Genomic DNA, 17500 nt, shown 5'->3' on the forward strand with positions numbered 1-17500 from the left:
ATGGAAAGGTCCGTTTCGGTTCGGTCCGACCAGGAATATTTGGGACCACCTCTAGAGGTCCGGTTCGACCGAAACGTGCAGTTTACAAACATTCTCGTTTCCAGCGGCATTTCATCGTGACGTAACCGAAATTTTGGTCAAAACGTAAATGGAACCCTTCGGTCAGGTTGGAAATTGACTTTTGATGAAAACTGTCGTTTCATTTTTCCTTGGTTAGTTCCATTGGTCTCTGGTCCGGCATAATGGAAAGCACCCTGTGTCTCTAGAGATTGGTTGCAAAACCAACCTTGTCCCCAGGGTTCTCTCCCACTCGTCCCCCGGGACGAGTAGGAGAGACCTTGGAGAAGAACCGTGGAGAGAACCGTTTATATGGAGAAAAGTTGTCCCGGGCAGAAGGGTGTCCCCTCGACAGTAGGGTCATCCTCCTAGCCGGACGCTCGCTTAACCGGGGCAATATTCGCATTCTCGTCACCAGTGCCTTGGGTCTTGTGTTTGCGCAACCAAGTTTTTCCCTCAATTCAACCAACTCTCTCCCTCAATTGAAGGATTATTCTTAATGGCCTATTTTCACGATAGCGTCATTTGACTACAACTACCAGAATTCAGTTTGTTTTTCTTTCCTTATTTAAATTTTGTATTCCCAGCGGGGTAAAAATAACAATAGCTCTAATTAGCATGAGACTAGCAAAACCTGTAGGATTCTGGTACCTGTAGTCAAATGACGTCATCATGCAAATGTCCTATTGTCAATTTCTTCCAAGTGAAGTATTATCGTTCATTTTGGACACTGAAAGCTTGATAGGGATCATGGGAAATGAACATATTTCTTTTAAAAGCCGAACCCCAATGTCTGGACTCGCAGGACTCGAACTTGGGAACGTTTGATTTATAACCCCCTTGACTTAACCACTAGACTACTACATCACTAACTGCGAGGATATCATTTTTTATTAACGTCAATAATGTTTTCTTCCAAAAGTGCTGCTGTAAACGTGTATTAACACCCGCTAAGAAGCAAGCTTACACAGTGAAAAATGTCGGTTACCAAACTTCAAGAGAAAGCTAACCATTTTAAAATCAAGCTTCAGACTTAACCATTATTCAGCAATGATTATTTAACAATTATTCCATAAGCGCGCGTTGGATATGAGATGGTAAATAGCCAACGAGGCGCGTAGCGCCGAGTTGGCTATAACCAGTCTCGTATCCAACAAGCGCGAATGGAATAATTGTTTTATTAAATTCCCTCAACTCCAAAAATTTGGTAGTACGAAATACGAGCGGAAAAAGCGAGCAAATCCGAGCGAAATCGAAAAAAACTTGATGAGAACTGATGCGATGTTGTGTAATACCTTGTTGTCAGACAGACGCAGGCTCATCACAAAAACATTTCTTGCCTTTTCGCGTACTTCTAAACGTCGGAATTGATCCAAACTTTCCACAAAAAAAGTTTTTTTTTCTCCTTTTGGCTTTATTCAAAGAGAAATTTGGCATTCCGACGAAAACATTTTTAGTTTAGCAACGCTTAACGCAATCATTTACCATATAAGGTCAAACCAAGGTATATGAGCTGATAACCGAGATTGAGTGAACCAATCAGAGCATGCGAAATGCATTATCCGAGGTTGAGAATTTAATAAATACATATATACTTATTAGCTTTGGTAAATAATCGGCACATTTTCTAGTCAAAAACAGTGCATTTAAAGTGGGTACTCGCTCCGGGTTCAAATCCTGTCCTGTACTTTTTTTCTTTTTATTTGCTACCACAAGTCCTGGGACAGAGTAACCTTAATGGAGGATTATACTTCATTTGGAGCAAACTGATAATGAAGGATAACCCTTCATTTGAGGAAGAAATCGTGTTGTCTTGGCAGGAATTTTGTCTGGGTGAGACGGATGAGCGGATCAGCTACGGCGACGGTGACGAAAACGTCTCTTCAAAACGTAACTTTGCACAATCCTAAGTCAAAATGGATAATACTTCATTTAAGGCAAACTGACAATGAAGGATAATCCTTCATTTGAGGAAGAGATCGTGTTGCACTTCAATTTGGTCGTTCTAGTAATCCCAGCCCCGTTTATATGGAGAAAAGTTGTCCCGGGCAGAAGGGTGTCCCCTCGCTTAACCGGGGCAATATTCGCATTCTCGTCACCAGTGCCTCGGGTCTTATGTCTGCGCACGACCCGAGGCCGAGGTTCTCTAACTCAGTCACGCGAAAAGGAGAAGAGCTCTGGTGACGAGATTGGGTCAATAGACCATTAAACACTTGTGTGTTTAGTTTCATTGTCTTTAAATGAAAGTGAGGCTGGAGTTGACTTTGCTTTGATAGAAATCTCGCTGCTTTTCTTATGTAAATTCCTACTAATTAGCATGAGAACAACATCATTAACATGAGAAAAGCAGTGAGGTTTCTATGAAAGTAAGTTCAACTCCAGACTCACTTTCATTCAAAGGCCAGGTAACTGAGCACACAACTGCAAAATGGTCTATTCGGAAGGCAAGATAATGCAATATGATCTCTTCTCTATATTAACGATTATCGTCAATTCGTAATTTGCATAAAGTTTGCTATTATTGTTAATTTAGGACACTGTGTCTCAGGACTTGTGGTAGCAGAGAAAACAAGGAACTAAAATATTATATCACTGAACTGGATTTGGCCCGGAGTCTCTACTCCACCGGAACCGCTTTTTTCCGCTTAACAACTGAAGATCAAGAGATCGTGCTCTCTCTTAAAAAAAAAAGATTGAGTTAACATCGCTACTTGTGCAAATACATTGCTCGTGGTTAGTCTTACGAAGCTCGTTTCATCCTGACCAAGGTGCCCAATGCGTTTGCCAAGCAGAAAGGTCTCTGATGAGTCCCTTGGTCGGGATGAAACGAGCTTCGTAAGGCTAACCACGAACAACGTATTTTCACAAGTTAACTGTCAAATTTATTGTCAATATCGCTACTGAAGAGTAATTAGACCTAAGCTAGATCATATTAGGCCGCCTAAGCTTTGATTAATAAAACGTTTAGCTTTGTCGTAAAGTTTGGTGACAGACATTTTGCAGTGTAATACTGTTTGTTGCCGAGAGATATTACAGCGTTATCAAGTTTAAAGTTATCACCGAGTCGTTGGCGGTGCGGTCAAGTGGTTAGGTGACGGGTTAATCAGCATTTCCAGGTTCGAGTCCTATGTCCATAGACTTGGGTTGTCTTTTGAAAGATATATGACCATTTCCCATGATCCAATTAATTCAAGTTTTCAGTCTTCTAAATTAACGATAATAGTAAATTCAGAGCAAATTACGAATTAACGGTAACACTGAATAGACCGTATTCGTATCATCGGTTGCTGCGATCATAATCATTTTATTTCAATAGTTTAAATTTAGTAAATTGGAGAAATACACAACCCGCATACAGCAAAGCTAATCGAGGCGGGCTGTGTAACTTGCATTAATCAAATTTAGAAAATATAGATTAACAGTAAATCAGGTAAAGGAAGAAAGAAATAAAATAAAATATAATAAAATAAAAGATATAAGAATACAAATACAATCACAGATAGCAAGCATTTGCATGAGAGCAAGAACCTATAAGTTGACATGAAACATAAGGAAGTAATAATGATAGCTAGAGTATGATTAATAATAATTGGTAATTTTCAAGATTAACGTTGAGGCATCAACATAATCATCCTCATCACCAAGCACCGTACGTAAAAAGTGGTGAATTTTGTATTTGAAAGGTTTTTTCCTAAGTTTGCGCAAATCAGGCTTCAGGCAATTCCATAAATTAGCTCCCAAAATGGAAAGCGAATTAAGTCGAATACTCAGTCTTGATTTATTAACATACAAGTTATACCAGCATCAGAAAATCTAGAGTCATATGAATGAACGTCGGATGACCAGGTAAAAAGATTATAGATACTCTGAGGCGCAGAATTGGTAGATATGTAGTGCATAAGAGAACATAATGTTTCAAAATAGAGCATATTGAGGGGTAGAATAGCATGTAGCAAGAGAAAATGAGGGGACAGAGAGGGAGGCTCAAGGCGTTGGCCGGGATATGTTATGTCCACGAAAGTTATTTTTAGACGAGCGGAAGTCTTTGTTCTAGCGGAAGTCTGTCTTCTGAGACGTCCGCGTGTAGTCTTGCCTCGCTCTCAGGTTCTTAGTGAAAAGAGAAAATGATGGCGCAAGTGGAAGGCTGATGAATATACATTTTCTTTCAAACATCGGACCGAGGTTGGCCTGCATGCGGACGTCTCGGAAGACTTCGGCTCGTCTAAAAATAACTTTCGTGGACATGACATATCCCAAGGGCTGGACCGGGAGCCTCCTTCTCTGTCCCCTCATTTTCTCTTGCATGTAGTCTATTTCCAACACTGAAAGAATATTAGCCTAAGAGCTCGTTTTTGTAAGATAAAGATCTTCCTCAAATAAACCTGTGCAGCTTGGCCCCAGGCAGCAATTCCATAGTAGGTATACAGGAAAATAAGAGGACGGTAAATTTGGATTGAAGTATTTAAAGGGTCGGAGTGCCTTAATGGTACAATAATTCAAACAACTCTGCTGATTTTAGAGGCAAGATAATCGATATGATATTTCCAGATTAAGTTTTTATCGATAACAACTACCAGGCCAGGAACTTCACATAATCTTTGCATTCAAGAGAAGTATCAATATTTGAGGCATTATTGTTTGTCCTTAAATTAATCTGATAGTTAAGACTCTCAGAATTGGACTGGAACTACGTAGCTTGCAATGGAGGCTAATGCAGGGCAATCTTTTCAAAAGCAAATACCATTAAATATATTCCCCGCATAAGCCTCTAGTTCCAGTCCAACACTGCCTGAATACGACTATGGTCTATTCGAGGTCAACATGATCTCTTCTCTAAATTAACGTCTACCGTTAATTCTTAATTAGCTTTCAATTTACTATTATCGTTAATTTAGGACACTGTGTCCCAGGACTTGTGGTAGCAGAGAAAATAAGGAAATAAAAAAATTATATCTGTGGATTGAATTCGAACCTGGAACTTGTATTTCATAGGAACCGCTTCTTTCCGCTTCGCTACTGAAGATCACTACAACGCGTTTTCAAAGAAACGTTTTTTATAGTCTGCCATAGAATATCGCTGCTGAATAAAAATATAAGGCCTAGGCTAGGTTAATAATTTAAGCCTAACCTTGGATTTAAAATGTTTAGCTTTGTCGTGAAGTTTGGAAAGCGACCTTTGCGGACTGTAATATTGTTTGTTGTCGTTGGATAACACAGCATTATCAAATAGTGTTTAAAATATTGTTCCTGAGTAGCTAGCGGTGCGGTGGTCAAGTGGTTAGGTAACGGGTTAATAATGAACATTCCTCGGTTCGAGTCCTACTTCCTTACACTTGGGTTGTCTTTTAAAAATATATATGTCCATTTCCCATAATCCATATCAAGCTTTCAGTCTTCTAAATTAACGGTAATAGTAAATTCAGAGCAAATTAAGAATTAACGGTTATCGTTAATTCAAGAAAGAGAATGGGTTGTCGAGGTAGAGAATGAGTCGGATAACAAGAGCATGCGCGAGCGCTGTCTTCCCAGTCTCCTGGGCCCAGTTGTTCAAACGATGGATAGCGCGCTATCCGCCGGATAAATCACTATCCACTGGATAAATCACTATCCATTAGATAGCGCAATCGGTTTCGCTATGGCTTATCCACTGGATAGGGATAGGGGGCGAAAAAGGCAGCGACTGAAGAAGATAAAACGATGGAAGCATGTATAGTAAATTCTCTACTTTTCACCCAAAATTTGAGAAGTGTCCGGAAGTCTTTTGAACCCGATTGTAGATGTTAGGACTGACGAAAAAACGTTTTCATTATAAAGGATCGAAGGGAGTTATAGTACCCGAATTGTCCCGAAAAGTTGGAGTTCTAAGAAAACAACGAACAAAAGAAAAAACGCGCACTGCACGTGGCAAGGGTATCATCGGAGATCAAAGTCCGGTGATATTTACCATGCACCCTGGGAAGATACACAGGCTCTAAGGTAGCTGATTTTTTGTTAGATCAGGGACACCCAACGTCAATTTTCGGAAAATATCTGTTCGGAAGACGATTTGAGATCTAGAATTTTCCGAACATTTGTTGTAAAATTTCTTGCTTGCCTGCCTGTCCTAGGATTTTCGAACATCTAAAAAATGGTATAATTGCCCATTTTTAAGGGATTTTTACCCTAAAAAGGTCTCCTAAAATTTTCGGGAGCCCTTTTTTCTGGCTGAAATTTTCGAAAAGGTAAGTTTTAATCCCTATAATTTTCGGATCACTAGACTTTCAGCTAGGAAATCCGAAAAGATGAACAATTTTTAGGGGATAAAAATATGCCTATATCTTCCGTTTAAATACTAAAATACGTTTGACAATGCTATGTCTAAGTGGTTTTGAACTATATTCTCGTTGGGTGCCCCTGTTAGATGTTCGATCAGTTGCCTGTTAGATAGGGTCGGCGCGAGCGGAAAGGGAACGCGAAAATGAGACGCGTTTCTTTGCACTCGTTTTCTCATATTTGCGCTTTTCCTACTATCTCGGAGTCTGGAACAGGCTAATCGCGGTTTAGCCTTGTTGTACGTGAGACTATGTGGATTTTAAATAATAAGTTATAGAAATCGTGTAAAAAATGCTTTGGATCGATCAGATCAAACTTTTTTCCTTTGAGATCAAATTGTCAGTATCACCAACATTTTCATCTGCCCGCCAGTTCAAGCTTCTGTTTACGAAACATCAAGGGTGTCTGCGTATTGTATATATAATATTAAAAACAATATTGCTGCCAACCTCGGAATTCTATCGCACGCGGTGCTTCTATCCGTCATTCTTCAGATCATATTTCAAAGCACGAAAGAACATTTTAAAGCGTTAAATGTGTTTTTTCGAAAGAAAATCTGCGATTGTATGCCTGCAAAGATAGTTTCATTTTACCCGCAAAAATATGTAACGAGTACACATTACTTTCAAGTTCGGCCCGGAAAAAAGGCCGACAGGGAACTTCATCTCGAAATCACGCTGATTCCTTACAAGTCAAACGCACCTCATTGTTTCTAGCTATTCCTTCGGCAAATCGTCCGCCATCACGATCAGAAAGACTGAATTTGAATTTGTTATAAACTGTGCTGTTTTAACGTCCAATAAATTTCGGGTTCTCTTGTGCCGTTTTACTTTGTGACGTCATAACTTTTTGTTTTCATTTAAGAAACAGCCAGCTTGCTAATCGATGTTTTGTTTTCGGGAAATTTAAATTTAAATATTTATAACGTAGATTTGAACTAGCCGAAAGGCTGTATCCTTTAAAATTATCGACAAAATTAAGGGAATTTTTGACGGAACTGTTTAATCGCACACCCAGTTTGATCATTTGTGCTAAACGGCTAATACGTGAGTAAAAGGAAAGTTGAACTCGGATTATTGAAATATTTTCTCTGCAATGTTTGTATCATTGATAAACTCTGCCAACGGCAAACTTCACCGCTGGTTAATTAATTGAACTGCGTTTTGTGTATCGCTTACGACAACCGTAAAACTGAACTAAAATGGCAGGAAAAATTAGATGGTACGCTCTTGTTAACGTTCTTATCATGATTATTTTTTTGCGATTTCAGCCTGAAAACGTGCTTATCATGTTCTTAAGATTGTAAGTTCGATTGCAAACTGAGTTTTTCTCAGTTATCAGGCAGTGAGGAAACCACATTGTTGGTGTTGAAAAACATTCCCGCTAAATTTGTAAGTTAATTGTGCCCAGGCTGTCAAGTGACACCACAGTTAAACATAATTTTTCAAATTAAAATAAAATATTATACTTATTAAAGGGTTGCTAATTGAAAAGGTTCTGTACGATACAGGAGTTAGGTGACATAAAACAGACTCGATTTTACGAAAAGAAAGTCTCGTCGTTGGGATTTAAAGGTGCTGTGTCACGAAAAATTTGCCAAATTCAGCGACTGGGAACCGGGAACCATGGCAACCAAATCAAGCGAAACAGTTAAACAGCATTTCATACAAAAGGAGGCAAACCTTAGCCAAGCCTAAAAGCGGAGCTCCCTCTGTAACCCCAGAAAGCAAATTACTAAGTACACTCTTTTATTTATAAAAACGTCTAATTTTGGAACTGAGGCTGAACGTTGTTACATAATTTGGCGTTGTGAGGCTGAAAACGTTTACATGGTATAGTTTTTAATGACTAAAATCTTGCGGACGTGACTAGGAAACGTATCAAAGTGCTTGCTTTGATGGTGTTGAAGTTTAAGATTTTGTAACGATTATAAATAAGAACTGCTCATTAACTGAGATGTGTGTCATGCAATAAGAAAACCATTGTTATGTTATACTAAATATGCCCTTAACTATGTATATGTCATAGGGCTACATGCTGTCCAATTTGGAAATAATTGCATGAATGAAAAAAATTCTGAGGACAGCCAAAATTGGACGAGGCCATAGGCCAAGTTCAATTTGGCAGTCCGAAGGATTTGTTGAATCCGATTATTTCCAAATTGGACCAGCATGCAGTCCTGTTACCGATTAATTAAATAGCTAGTCAGTTGTAATTGGGCATTACTCAGCAAGCTATTATCGTTAAAGAAAGGCGAACTAAAAGATTGTGAATCATTTTTATTTCCAAAATATTACCTGAACTCCAGAGGAATTCTTCGTTTGCTTCGCTTAAAGCACAAAAGGCATTTTTTCGCGTTCCGTAACCCTGCGCTCGCTTCAAGTTATTGCATAGGCGGCCCAAGCTCGCGTCTCTCTCCTCCGCCGAGGTTCGGTTATCGGTAAAGGCGGCGAAATACGAGGTACAAAAACCCTCAACTTGTCGCGCAACATTGTTTCGTTGCAAGTTTTTGCTGATGTTTCGCGTTTTTCACCTTGCATGATCAACTTCACCTGCAACAAAAACATTTGTTGCGGGTTGAAGAAATGCAGCGCGCTGATTAGTTGATTTGCTAGTACACGAGCACATTTGATGCGCGACAAGTTGTGAGCTTGATGAAAAACGAGCAACAACGCTAAAATTTGTTGCTCAGAGTAGACCCGCGCTCTACTTTTCGCAACAACTTTCTTCAACCCGCAACAAGTGTTTTTGTTGCGTGACAAGATGATCATGCAAGGTGAAAAAGGGGAAACATCGACCCAAACTTGCAACGAAACAAAGTAAGGGTTTTTGTATCTCGCATTTAGCCGCCTTAAGGTGATTGGCTTTGATCGGTAAGGCGTCAGGATGTGTTCGCTATGCAAGATGAGTGCAGGCGCAAGAAACGAGATCGATTACCTCACTTTTTTTCGCCCGCGTGTACCTCGCTCAGCGGATTCACCTCCTTGACTGCGAAAAGACAAAACAAAATAAACAAGTTGAGTTAACTTACTTTATTTCGTTCATTCCTTGATAACATTTGGCTTCCCTGCACCTTTGTTGTGAAACTCAAAAACAAAAAAATATTGTCTAGAACAGTGTTGTCGCTGAGGTGGCACTATCAGTCACGTCTCGCACGTAACGCGAGCTTGGGCCACCTATGGTTAATTACTTGAATTTGCAAATTCACGATCTCGCAAAATACTGTAGTTTCTGCCATAGTTTTTCAAATGACGGTCCAACCAGTACTGCATGACACCCAAACTTTCTGATTTGTATTCGTGACCGTCCTCTTTTCTAATTTCAGCGAAAAAACGGCAAACTGAACTGCATCTTGCTCATGACGAGGGATATCTTCCAACTTTCTCGCTTCGTTACGCTGCGCCACTCTGAAAACATTCAGCCAAGTTCTTGTAATCTTGGAGGTAGTTTAGTTTTGGTTTTGCCTCGCATGTTGTCAAGCGAAAGATTGGCAAAACTGTACAATTTGAACTGTACTGACGTAACACACTTCCGTTGAATTACTCAACTAAATATATATAAATACCCTAAAGCTTAAGACGACAGGAACACCTGTTTCTTATACAACCACCTTTTGCGCATGCGTTTTGTGTAATCTTATGACGTGTAGTGTTCTTACCAGACGAGAAAAGGGGGTAAAAAGCGGTTAAAAAATAAATATTGTTTTTAAAAGTGTAAGAGCGTAAAGTCCGTGGTGTCAATAGGCCCGCAGCGCGTGCATAAATCGCGAAAATAAACAGGTCTGTTGAAAGCGTGCTTGAATTTCAACAAATGAGCCCCAAAATCGGCAGAAATTTGTGATGCAAATGAGTAATAAGACAGCTGTTATTTCCAAAACGATGGAATTACCTGGTGATAAATAACCTCGTGTAGGAGAGTGAATTATTACTTTGCAGAAACAACGGTCTACCTCAAAGAATTGGGCGATTGTGATCGTTGTGTTGAATTCGCAAAAAGTAACAAAAACAAAAACGAAAACCCGGTGTCTTGCCATAATTTTGACACAGATGTATCCTTTGTTTCGCGAGTTGTTAGTAAACACGCAAGGTACCTTGATCACGGCGACCGCCGAATTCGACGTCACTTTCAATTTTGCGATTTACTTGTGTGGCCTAAAGTGCAATAGAAAAATTGAACGTAGCAAAAATCTCCCAAAATGTCTTTCGCTGATGATAACTTTTTATATTCGCGGCTCAAAACTTATGTTGTTTTAATGTCGCCAATGTTGTTGCTGGTGGCAAAATACTTTATTCTCGATCCATACTTCCTGAAAAGTTCCTCTTGCTCTTCCTAAAAACTGTGTATCAATATTTATTTACTTTTGCATCAACATTTGTTTTGCATAAAGCAGGCTCCCAAAATCTGTACCTTGCTTAGTTCGCATTTTTGAGCGTTAAAACAGAAGTTTTGGTTACTATGTTTCTGACAGCGAGTCGTATATTTTCAGGTATCTCATCCAGATACTGACCCCACCGGGCAGGGGTTAACTTCAGTGAACTTTTGTCTTGGGAAGCTGTCAGAGGCTCAGAGCACACGTTTAAACTTGTGGCGAAGAAGAAGTTGCAAAGGAACTTAAAAATGATCAACATGTCAGCCTCGAAGCCAATGTTTCTCGATTCCCTGTTATTTTCTTCAATCTTTCTGGGTTTAGTATTTTATTAGTAACCACATGTCTTCTCAGGGGCCTATTTACCTAACACATCGACAATGGCACTACAATGATATACGGTACTGACCAAAACAATATCGTGTACAACTTGAATCTCCTCGAAAACAAAACGCAGCTCAGTTGACAGTTATGGAATACTGAAAGCAGAAAGCGCTGTGTTACTCCACTACTACACGTACGCAATGCGTGCCTATTTTTTAAATTGTTATGGCGGAGCTATGATTAGTCTAGGGGTTAAGACCTCTACACACGAGGGAAGTAATTGTCGATAATTTTTAGTTGTTGATAACAAAAAGTTATCGACGACAAAACGTCGATTGTGAGAATCAAGTTATCTATTGCAAATAAAATAAAAATCGAGCCACCGACAACCAAGATGTTTTCCTTTCTCAAAAGCAAAAGTACTTACGTTTTCGGTGGCAAACGCGGCCGTTTTGTTATCGACTACTCTCTTTCTCCCGTCTGTGAGCAGGTTATCGATTTCACAACGACGAAAAAGATTAAGTTTAAAGTCAGCATTCCTTCAATTAAGTTAGCTACAGGTCAAGTCACTTCAAGGTATTCTTTATTTGTTAAAGCGTCACACTTTTTAGGGCTTAATAACATTGTCAATGATGTTGAGCATTGTAATTGTTAGTGAGTCTTTCAGATGACGAACTGACCATAGCCTTGCTCTGGAGTGACTCAAATTGGGAAAAAAACGCGGCCCAAAATTAACAATAAGGCCCTCCAATCTGGATTTTTTCACATCAGTGCGCCAACGGAAAAATTATTTCTCCATTCGTTTATTCGAGTTCAACATTTATCATGAACTCACTTCAACACAATCGTGAGAATGCACGTTTTCATCAGTTCCATCTCTCAAAAATATATTTATTTACAAGAAAAGATTATTTATCAAGAGCTAGGAATCTAAAGGACAAATCTTAATTTCCATTTCTGTGACTGTCAATTGTCGTGATTCCTCAGTTGAAGGGTTTGTGAGGTCAACGTAACAATTGCTGCTCCATTGCAACAACCTAACGAGATGTCAAGTCTGTCTACTGTGAAGCCAAGAGCATGGGAACTTCAGAACTTTGTTTCCGAAACTCCTGAGGGTGGCTGTGAATCAAAATAAAGTAAATTAACTGAAGCTTAAGTGAAAACGAACAGATAAATCGCTGGACACGAATTTTAAAGCACCTGTTCACTGGATGGTACAAGGATAGGTTGCATCAAGAGCTCAACCTCGTTCCCGAGAACGAGGTTGATCTCTAGACCATTTCCGAGTTCATGTCTGCTTCCAATTGAAAGCGAGTCTAAGTGCGAAGCTTTTCTAATGAAAATTAGTTTTCATTCATATTTAAAGTAGAACTAATTACCACCACAAAAACTTTGCACTTTGACTCGCTTTGAAGGGAAGGTAGACATGAACTCGGAAATGACCCATTTATGTCCAAAAATGTACGCACTCTTTTGTTATCCAACATGAGGTGTCGCTTCAAGTGTAAGTATTGGGCTACCTATTAAAGTGCAAGAGCTGGCACGGTTTTCTTTTGTGAGAATAATTGCAGCTGTTTAACTTTACAATTAAGAGGAACTAAGGAGTTGAAGGGGATCTGACGTTATGACGTCGATGGTATGACGCTAGTGATGTTTAAGTTGGGGAACAGAGCAGGAAGAAACTTTGTAACGCCCATAAAAAATCGTCGTACATCTAATTACGCGCGCGTGCACATGCATTTGAGGACATATCAATAAAAAAGACCAGCTCAAAACGCACGGGCTTAAATAAGCGGTGAACACGAAAAATCTACGTTAGTGTATTGTGTACTCCAAGGCTCAGTGTGGAGTCAATTAAAAGCAACGATATTTTTTCTCTAATACCGTATTTACTCGATTAAAGGGAGAGTTTCACGTCTCTGGGCATGGGCAAATTGTCAGTCTGTCCATTTAATTTCACTGTTATTGAAACAATCAAAAGCACTGATGCAGGAAAGGGAAATAATGCCATAGAAGTGGAATTACTTTTGCAATCATTTCCCTTGCGTTGTGAACCTATTGTATGCGAATAGATAACTCGTGCGTTATGACAACTCGTGCGTAGAATACAATGTTCGACCTGTAAAATAAATTTGAGGTGAAAACTAAATTTCGTATTTCCTCAATGTTTTCTGTGTAACCCGCAGTATCTTCCATCAAATTTGAGCCTTAGTCTTTCAGTGTATTTGCTTTAATACTCTCTGTGATTAATGAATATTATCTGGTTCAGTAAGAAACCGTAGAATTTACAACTGCTAGCGACAAAGCTTGGACATGCGCAAAACCGTGAAACGGTCCGACGCCGCGGCGTTTATTAAATTTTGAGCTTCTTCGATGCGGCGTTTATGCAAGGGCGGTGTTGAATTAAACGAAGCAACGATTATTTCAAAATCATGTTTCTTAAATCACTGACATCAATTACCGTAAAGGTAGATCGTTTTTAAATATTACTCAAAGTTCCAGAGAGAGGCAGGGAAAATTCTTGGTCTTAACAACGCAACTGCGCATTGTTAAAATTCTGAAGAAAGAGCTGCAAAGTATGGCCACTTCAGAAATTTAAACATCTTTATAAGAGAACATAAATTTCCAAGGCTGGTTTAGATTACCGAGTTGTAACGTAAACTTGTTTTAATTTTTTCTTACAATCCTCGAATAAACGTCACATATTCTTCTGATTGGGTGCGGTGCTGATTCGAGGGCGGTGTTTATTGGTATTTTTCCTTCCATTTTTGGCGTTTATCGAGTAAATACGCTAATTATAAATTGCCCAAGTGATTCAAAAAACATCAGAAGAAGCTACAAAACCACTTAATATAGCAATACCAGAGCTGGTACACTTCTCTGAAAATCAATACTGTTGGATTAGTCGCTCTTCTATAGAGAAAGCCTTATCGTAGGTCTGTATCATCCAGCATCGCCACATCTTTTTAATCGCTACTTAGGACTCTCCAATCTTAGTCGTTCTTTTGCTCGCCTTGCCAAACAACAATCTTATCATCCTCCTCTAGGGCGCATTATGTTCTTAAACATCATTAGTTGCATTTGGAATTTGAGCCGGGCTCATGACATAGATTGTAAAAGAGCGGGACACTTTGTCCATGAAGTATCTAGATAGACGACCCATCTCCACAGATGTTTTTGAACGTCAATGGGAGTAGCATCCGAACGGTGTTACAGTAGGTATGTTCGAATCCCACTTATGATGTTGCTAAGCAACCTGCTACCTTACCATCTGCACTAAACTGAACGTACGGTAGTCAAGGACTTACCTCTCTTGCGTCAACGTGGGCCTTTGATGGTGGAGAATCAACAATCTCTACTTCTTCATTGTGACTTCCAGAGGATTTTGAAGCTGGTCGTCGGCTTTCCTTGCAATAATACTGAAATCAATCAATCAATCAATCAATCAATCAATCAATCAATCAATCAATCAATCAATCAATCAATCAATCAGTCAATCAATCAATCAATCAATCAATCAACCAATCAATCTTCCATCCATCGACATTCGATCGATCGATCAATCAACTGATCAAGCAAACAAAAATAAAATCAGTGGGGGGGGGGGGAAGGGGGGGGGAATCAAAGCTTGTACTTGGTTATACTGAGTATAATTTTCCCCGAGATAAACTTCCTTTTTCAAGCCGAATGGCTTAACGCCTCGCCAAGGACAATATCATCCCAGTCGACACAGATGTTAAGTGTATAGCCAGCGTGATTATACCAGTGATAAGACCTTGATCTTTATGTGACTTGGGTCAGTGAAGCAAAACACTACCTCATTCATACTCTGATGTTCGATAAATCTAGCTCAGCAGTCGGGATTCTCATCAGTATCTGCTCGGTTTAGGTTTGGAAACTAAAGTTTATGTTTCATTTTGGCTTAGTTGATCTCTATATCGAAATAGCTCCTCTTCCCATTACATAAAATCATGAATCATGAAACGCTTTCCAATAATCAACGATTTTAGATGATGATGATAGACTCGATGCCTATTCTGGGAATAGAACATGGAAAACTGTGCAAAATATCACAACTGTTAAAATGAAGAATACCTAATTATCCCATGGATATGATTTGAATTTGGGCATGAGATGGAAATCCCAAAAACATATCCAAAAAGTGTGAACCGAATAATTGTTTTAAATAAATCCGGAAGGATTGGGTTCCTGGAAACTACGCGGGTTTCTTATCATATTTCTCACATAGTACGCGAGCTATGATTGGTTAATTTAGAGGGCCGTATTCCACAGCACAGGCCAATAAATTTGAAATTTGATGCTGTATTTTCTCGGTGAAACTATTTAAATCTTACAAGAAACTATTTCAAAAAGCCATGAGCTTTATTCGTTTTTAAGGTTTTGACGCTTCGCGCCGAGCCCTTGGCCATGGGCCCAACGGAAAAAAAAAAACACAGTCCGTAACTTATAGTACGGAACTCGAACTCGGTTAGTACGAGATTTCGGATTTGGCGGGTCAGCGACTGAGAACGCCAAAAACGCAATATCCGAGGCCGAAATTTTAATACAGAGAAATAATCAGTAATCAAGAATTAAAACTAGGCCTTCCTGGTTTGTGGACTCACCACTGCAATGGTAAGCAGAAGAATAGTTGCTACGACACCAACTGCAATTCCAAGTGCTATGTATGTTCGCTCAGTTTCGCTGAAGCCAGATGGTTTTGGAGGGGCGTTCGAACCTTTAGCCTGCACGTTTTTAATCTGAAAATTGAACAAGGAAAGAAAGAAAGAAAGAAACTTTTAATGGCTGTTACAATGGACAAGAATGAATCAGTACACAAACGAATCAGATGGTACTAAACAAGAGAAATTAGGGAGACAGAAAGGGCGTCGCCCAGTCTAGCCGTTGGGATATGCTGATTTCAGTTCAGTTATTTTTAGATGTCGAGAAAACGGAAAAGCAAAGCCAGGAGACGTCAAAATGGCGTTCCCAGTGACACCACGGTTTGTTGACAAACGAGTTTCAAAAGCAAGGAAATTGCCGGTATATATCTTGTCCCAAACCCGATGTGGGAGATAAATTGTACAAATCCTTGTGAATCTAATGGCTTGTTGGTAAACGGGTAAAAACCTAAAGGTCCCTATTTTTACAAGGGTAGCACGTGACACAACCTCGTTCCCAGGGCTTTCTCCGCCGAGGAGAGGGTGGGCCTGGGAACGAGGGTAGCACGCGACAGTCAACTAGAGATACACTGGCACTCCGTCTCTCTGCCTCGTTTATTTTAACCCAAAATAAACAATTATAAATCCGGCGAATGGAATTAGAAGCTTCAAAGGATTGTGTGTTAGGACATAGTTGAGGGAGACTGGTTTGAAAACCCGGCAAACTTCAAAGGACTGGGGGTATTGTTTCGTGTTTGAGGTTAGGACGACAAGTCACGTGACAAGAGCCCTGCCCAGTAGACAAACAAACATGGCGGACGACAGTGATGAGGCCACTGTCTATGGTCTCGTATACTTCTTCGATAGACCCCGTTATTGACTCAGTTGACATGTCAGACTCGACGCGTTCATTCCCCACGATCGACCTAAACTGACTGTATGCACGAAATATCATTTGACTTGCGAACCATATCCGAATCCCTCGAGTCTGCAGATTGTGTGTTGGAGATAACGGTCTATAAGTAAAGAAAACGGACCATACGGCGGACCATTTAATTATGGACCCACGGTCAGTGTCAGGGCAGTGGAGCATGCATGCTTCCCATTTCGGGTACCCACCCACTTCTTGTCTCGGCTTCCAGGATCCCGTCTGTCCCCTCCCATCCTCCACTCAACTGATCAATTCCGTTTGGCTTTTTTTTTTTCGTAACAGCTCACCTTTCGTTCAAAAAGTGGTCCCAATAGTTGCCCGAGACTGTTCTCAGCTAGATAATAAAGAATCCTGAATGCCTCTTTGGTCATTTCTTCATCGACGTCATCATAGTTTCCGCCGGGCTTAATCACATAAAACAATAGAGACGCCTCTTCCGTGTTTTTTTTGGGTGATTGGCAGCTTTCGTCAAAATTATTGAGATATATTTGAGAAAGCATAATTGAAGTGCCGTCATCTTTGATGAGCATCTCAGAAAGTTTGGTCTTGACATATGTCTCTAGAAGACAGAGTTCAGACCAAGGGAATTTCAAGTCCATCTGAACGTACACTGAGGGCAAAGGCTTGGACAAACCTATAAGGAGGCAAGACATATCATGTTATGGGCAAGTTAGTCAAAGTTATAGATAGAATCCAAAATAATTACTTAAGTGAGAACAAAAACCGTTTGAAAATTGACAGACTGGAAACAGTATCAGCGCATTGTCAACATAGCCCCAAGTCAGCAATTCGCCCCCTGGACATTTAGCCCAGAACAATTCGCCTACCTCCATTAACTTGTATCAGTAG

At 39.9% G+C, this 17500-nt stretch overlaps 2 protein-coding genes across 2 annotated transcripts in view; both read right to left on the reverse strand.

The window, feature by feature from the left end:
• Positions 1-7179, reverse strand: part of LOC137988925 (trace amine-associated receptor 1-like) — a 15908-nt gene extending 8729 nt beyond the window's left edge. Inside the window, exon 1 of the mRNA XM_068834861.1 lies at positions 7072-7179. The gene's annotated coding sequence lies outside the window, so the exon portion shown is untranslated. The remainder of the gene's footprint in view (positions 1-7071) is intronic.
• A 4446-nt stretch (positions 7180-11625) lies between these two features.
• Positions 11626-17500, reverse strand: part of LOC137992231 (uncharacterized) — a 12112-nt gene continuing 6237 nt past the window's right edge. Inside the window, exons 3-6 of the mRNA XM_068837434.1 lie at positions 16939-17285; positions 15685-15819; positions 14368-14478; positions 11626-12178 (exon numbers count right to left, since the gene is read on the reverse strand). Of these exons, the coding sequence (XP_068693535.1) occupies positions 12146-12178; positions 14368-14478; positions 15685-15819; positions 16939-17285 (626 nt within the window). The 3' untranslated portion in view covers positions 11626-12145. The remainder of the gene's footprint in view (positions 12179-14367; positions 14479-15684; positions 15820-16938; positions 17286-17500) is intronic.

Source organism: Montipora foliosa, chromosome 2, assembly GCF_036669935.1.
Source record: "Montipora foliosa isolate CH-2021 chromosome 2, ASM3666993v2, whole genome shotgun sequence".
NCBI classification, from domain to species: domain Eukaryota; kingdom Metazoa; phylum Cnidaria; class Anthozoa; order Scleractinia; family Acroporidae; genus Montipora; species Montipora foliosa.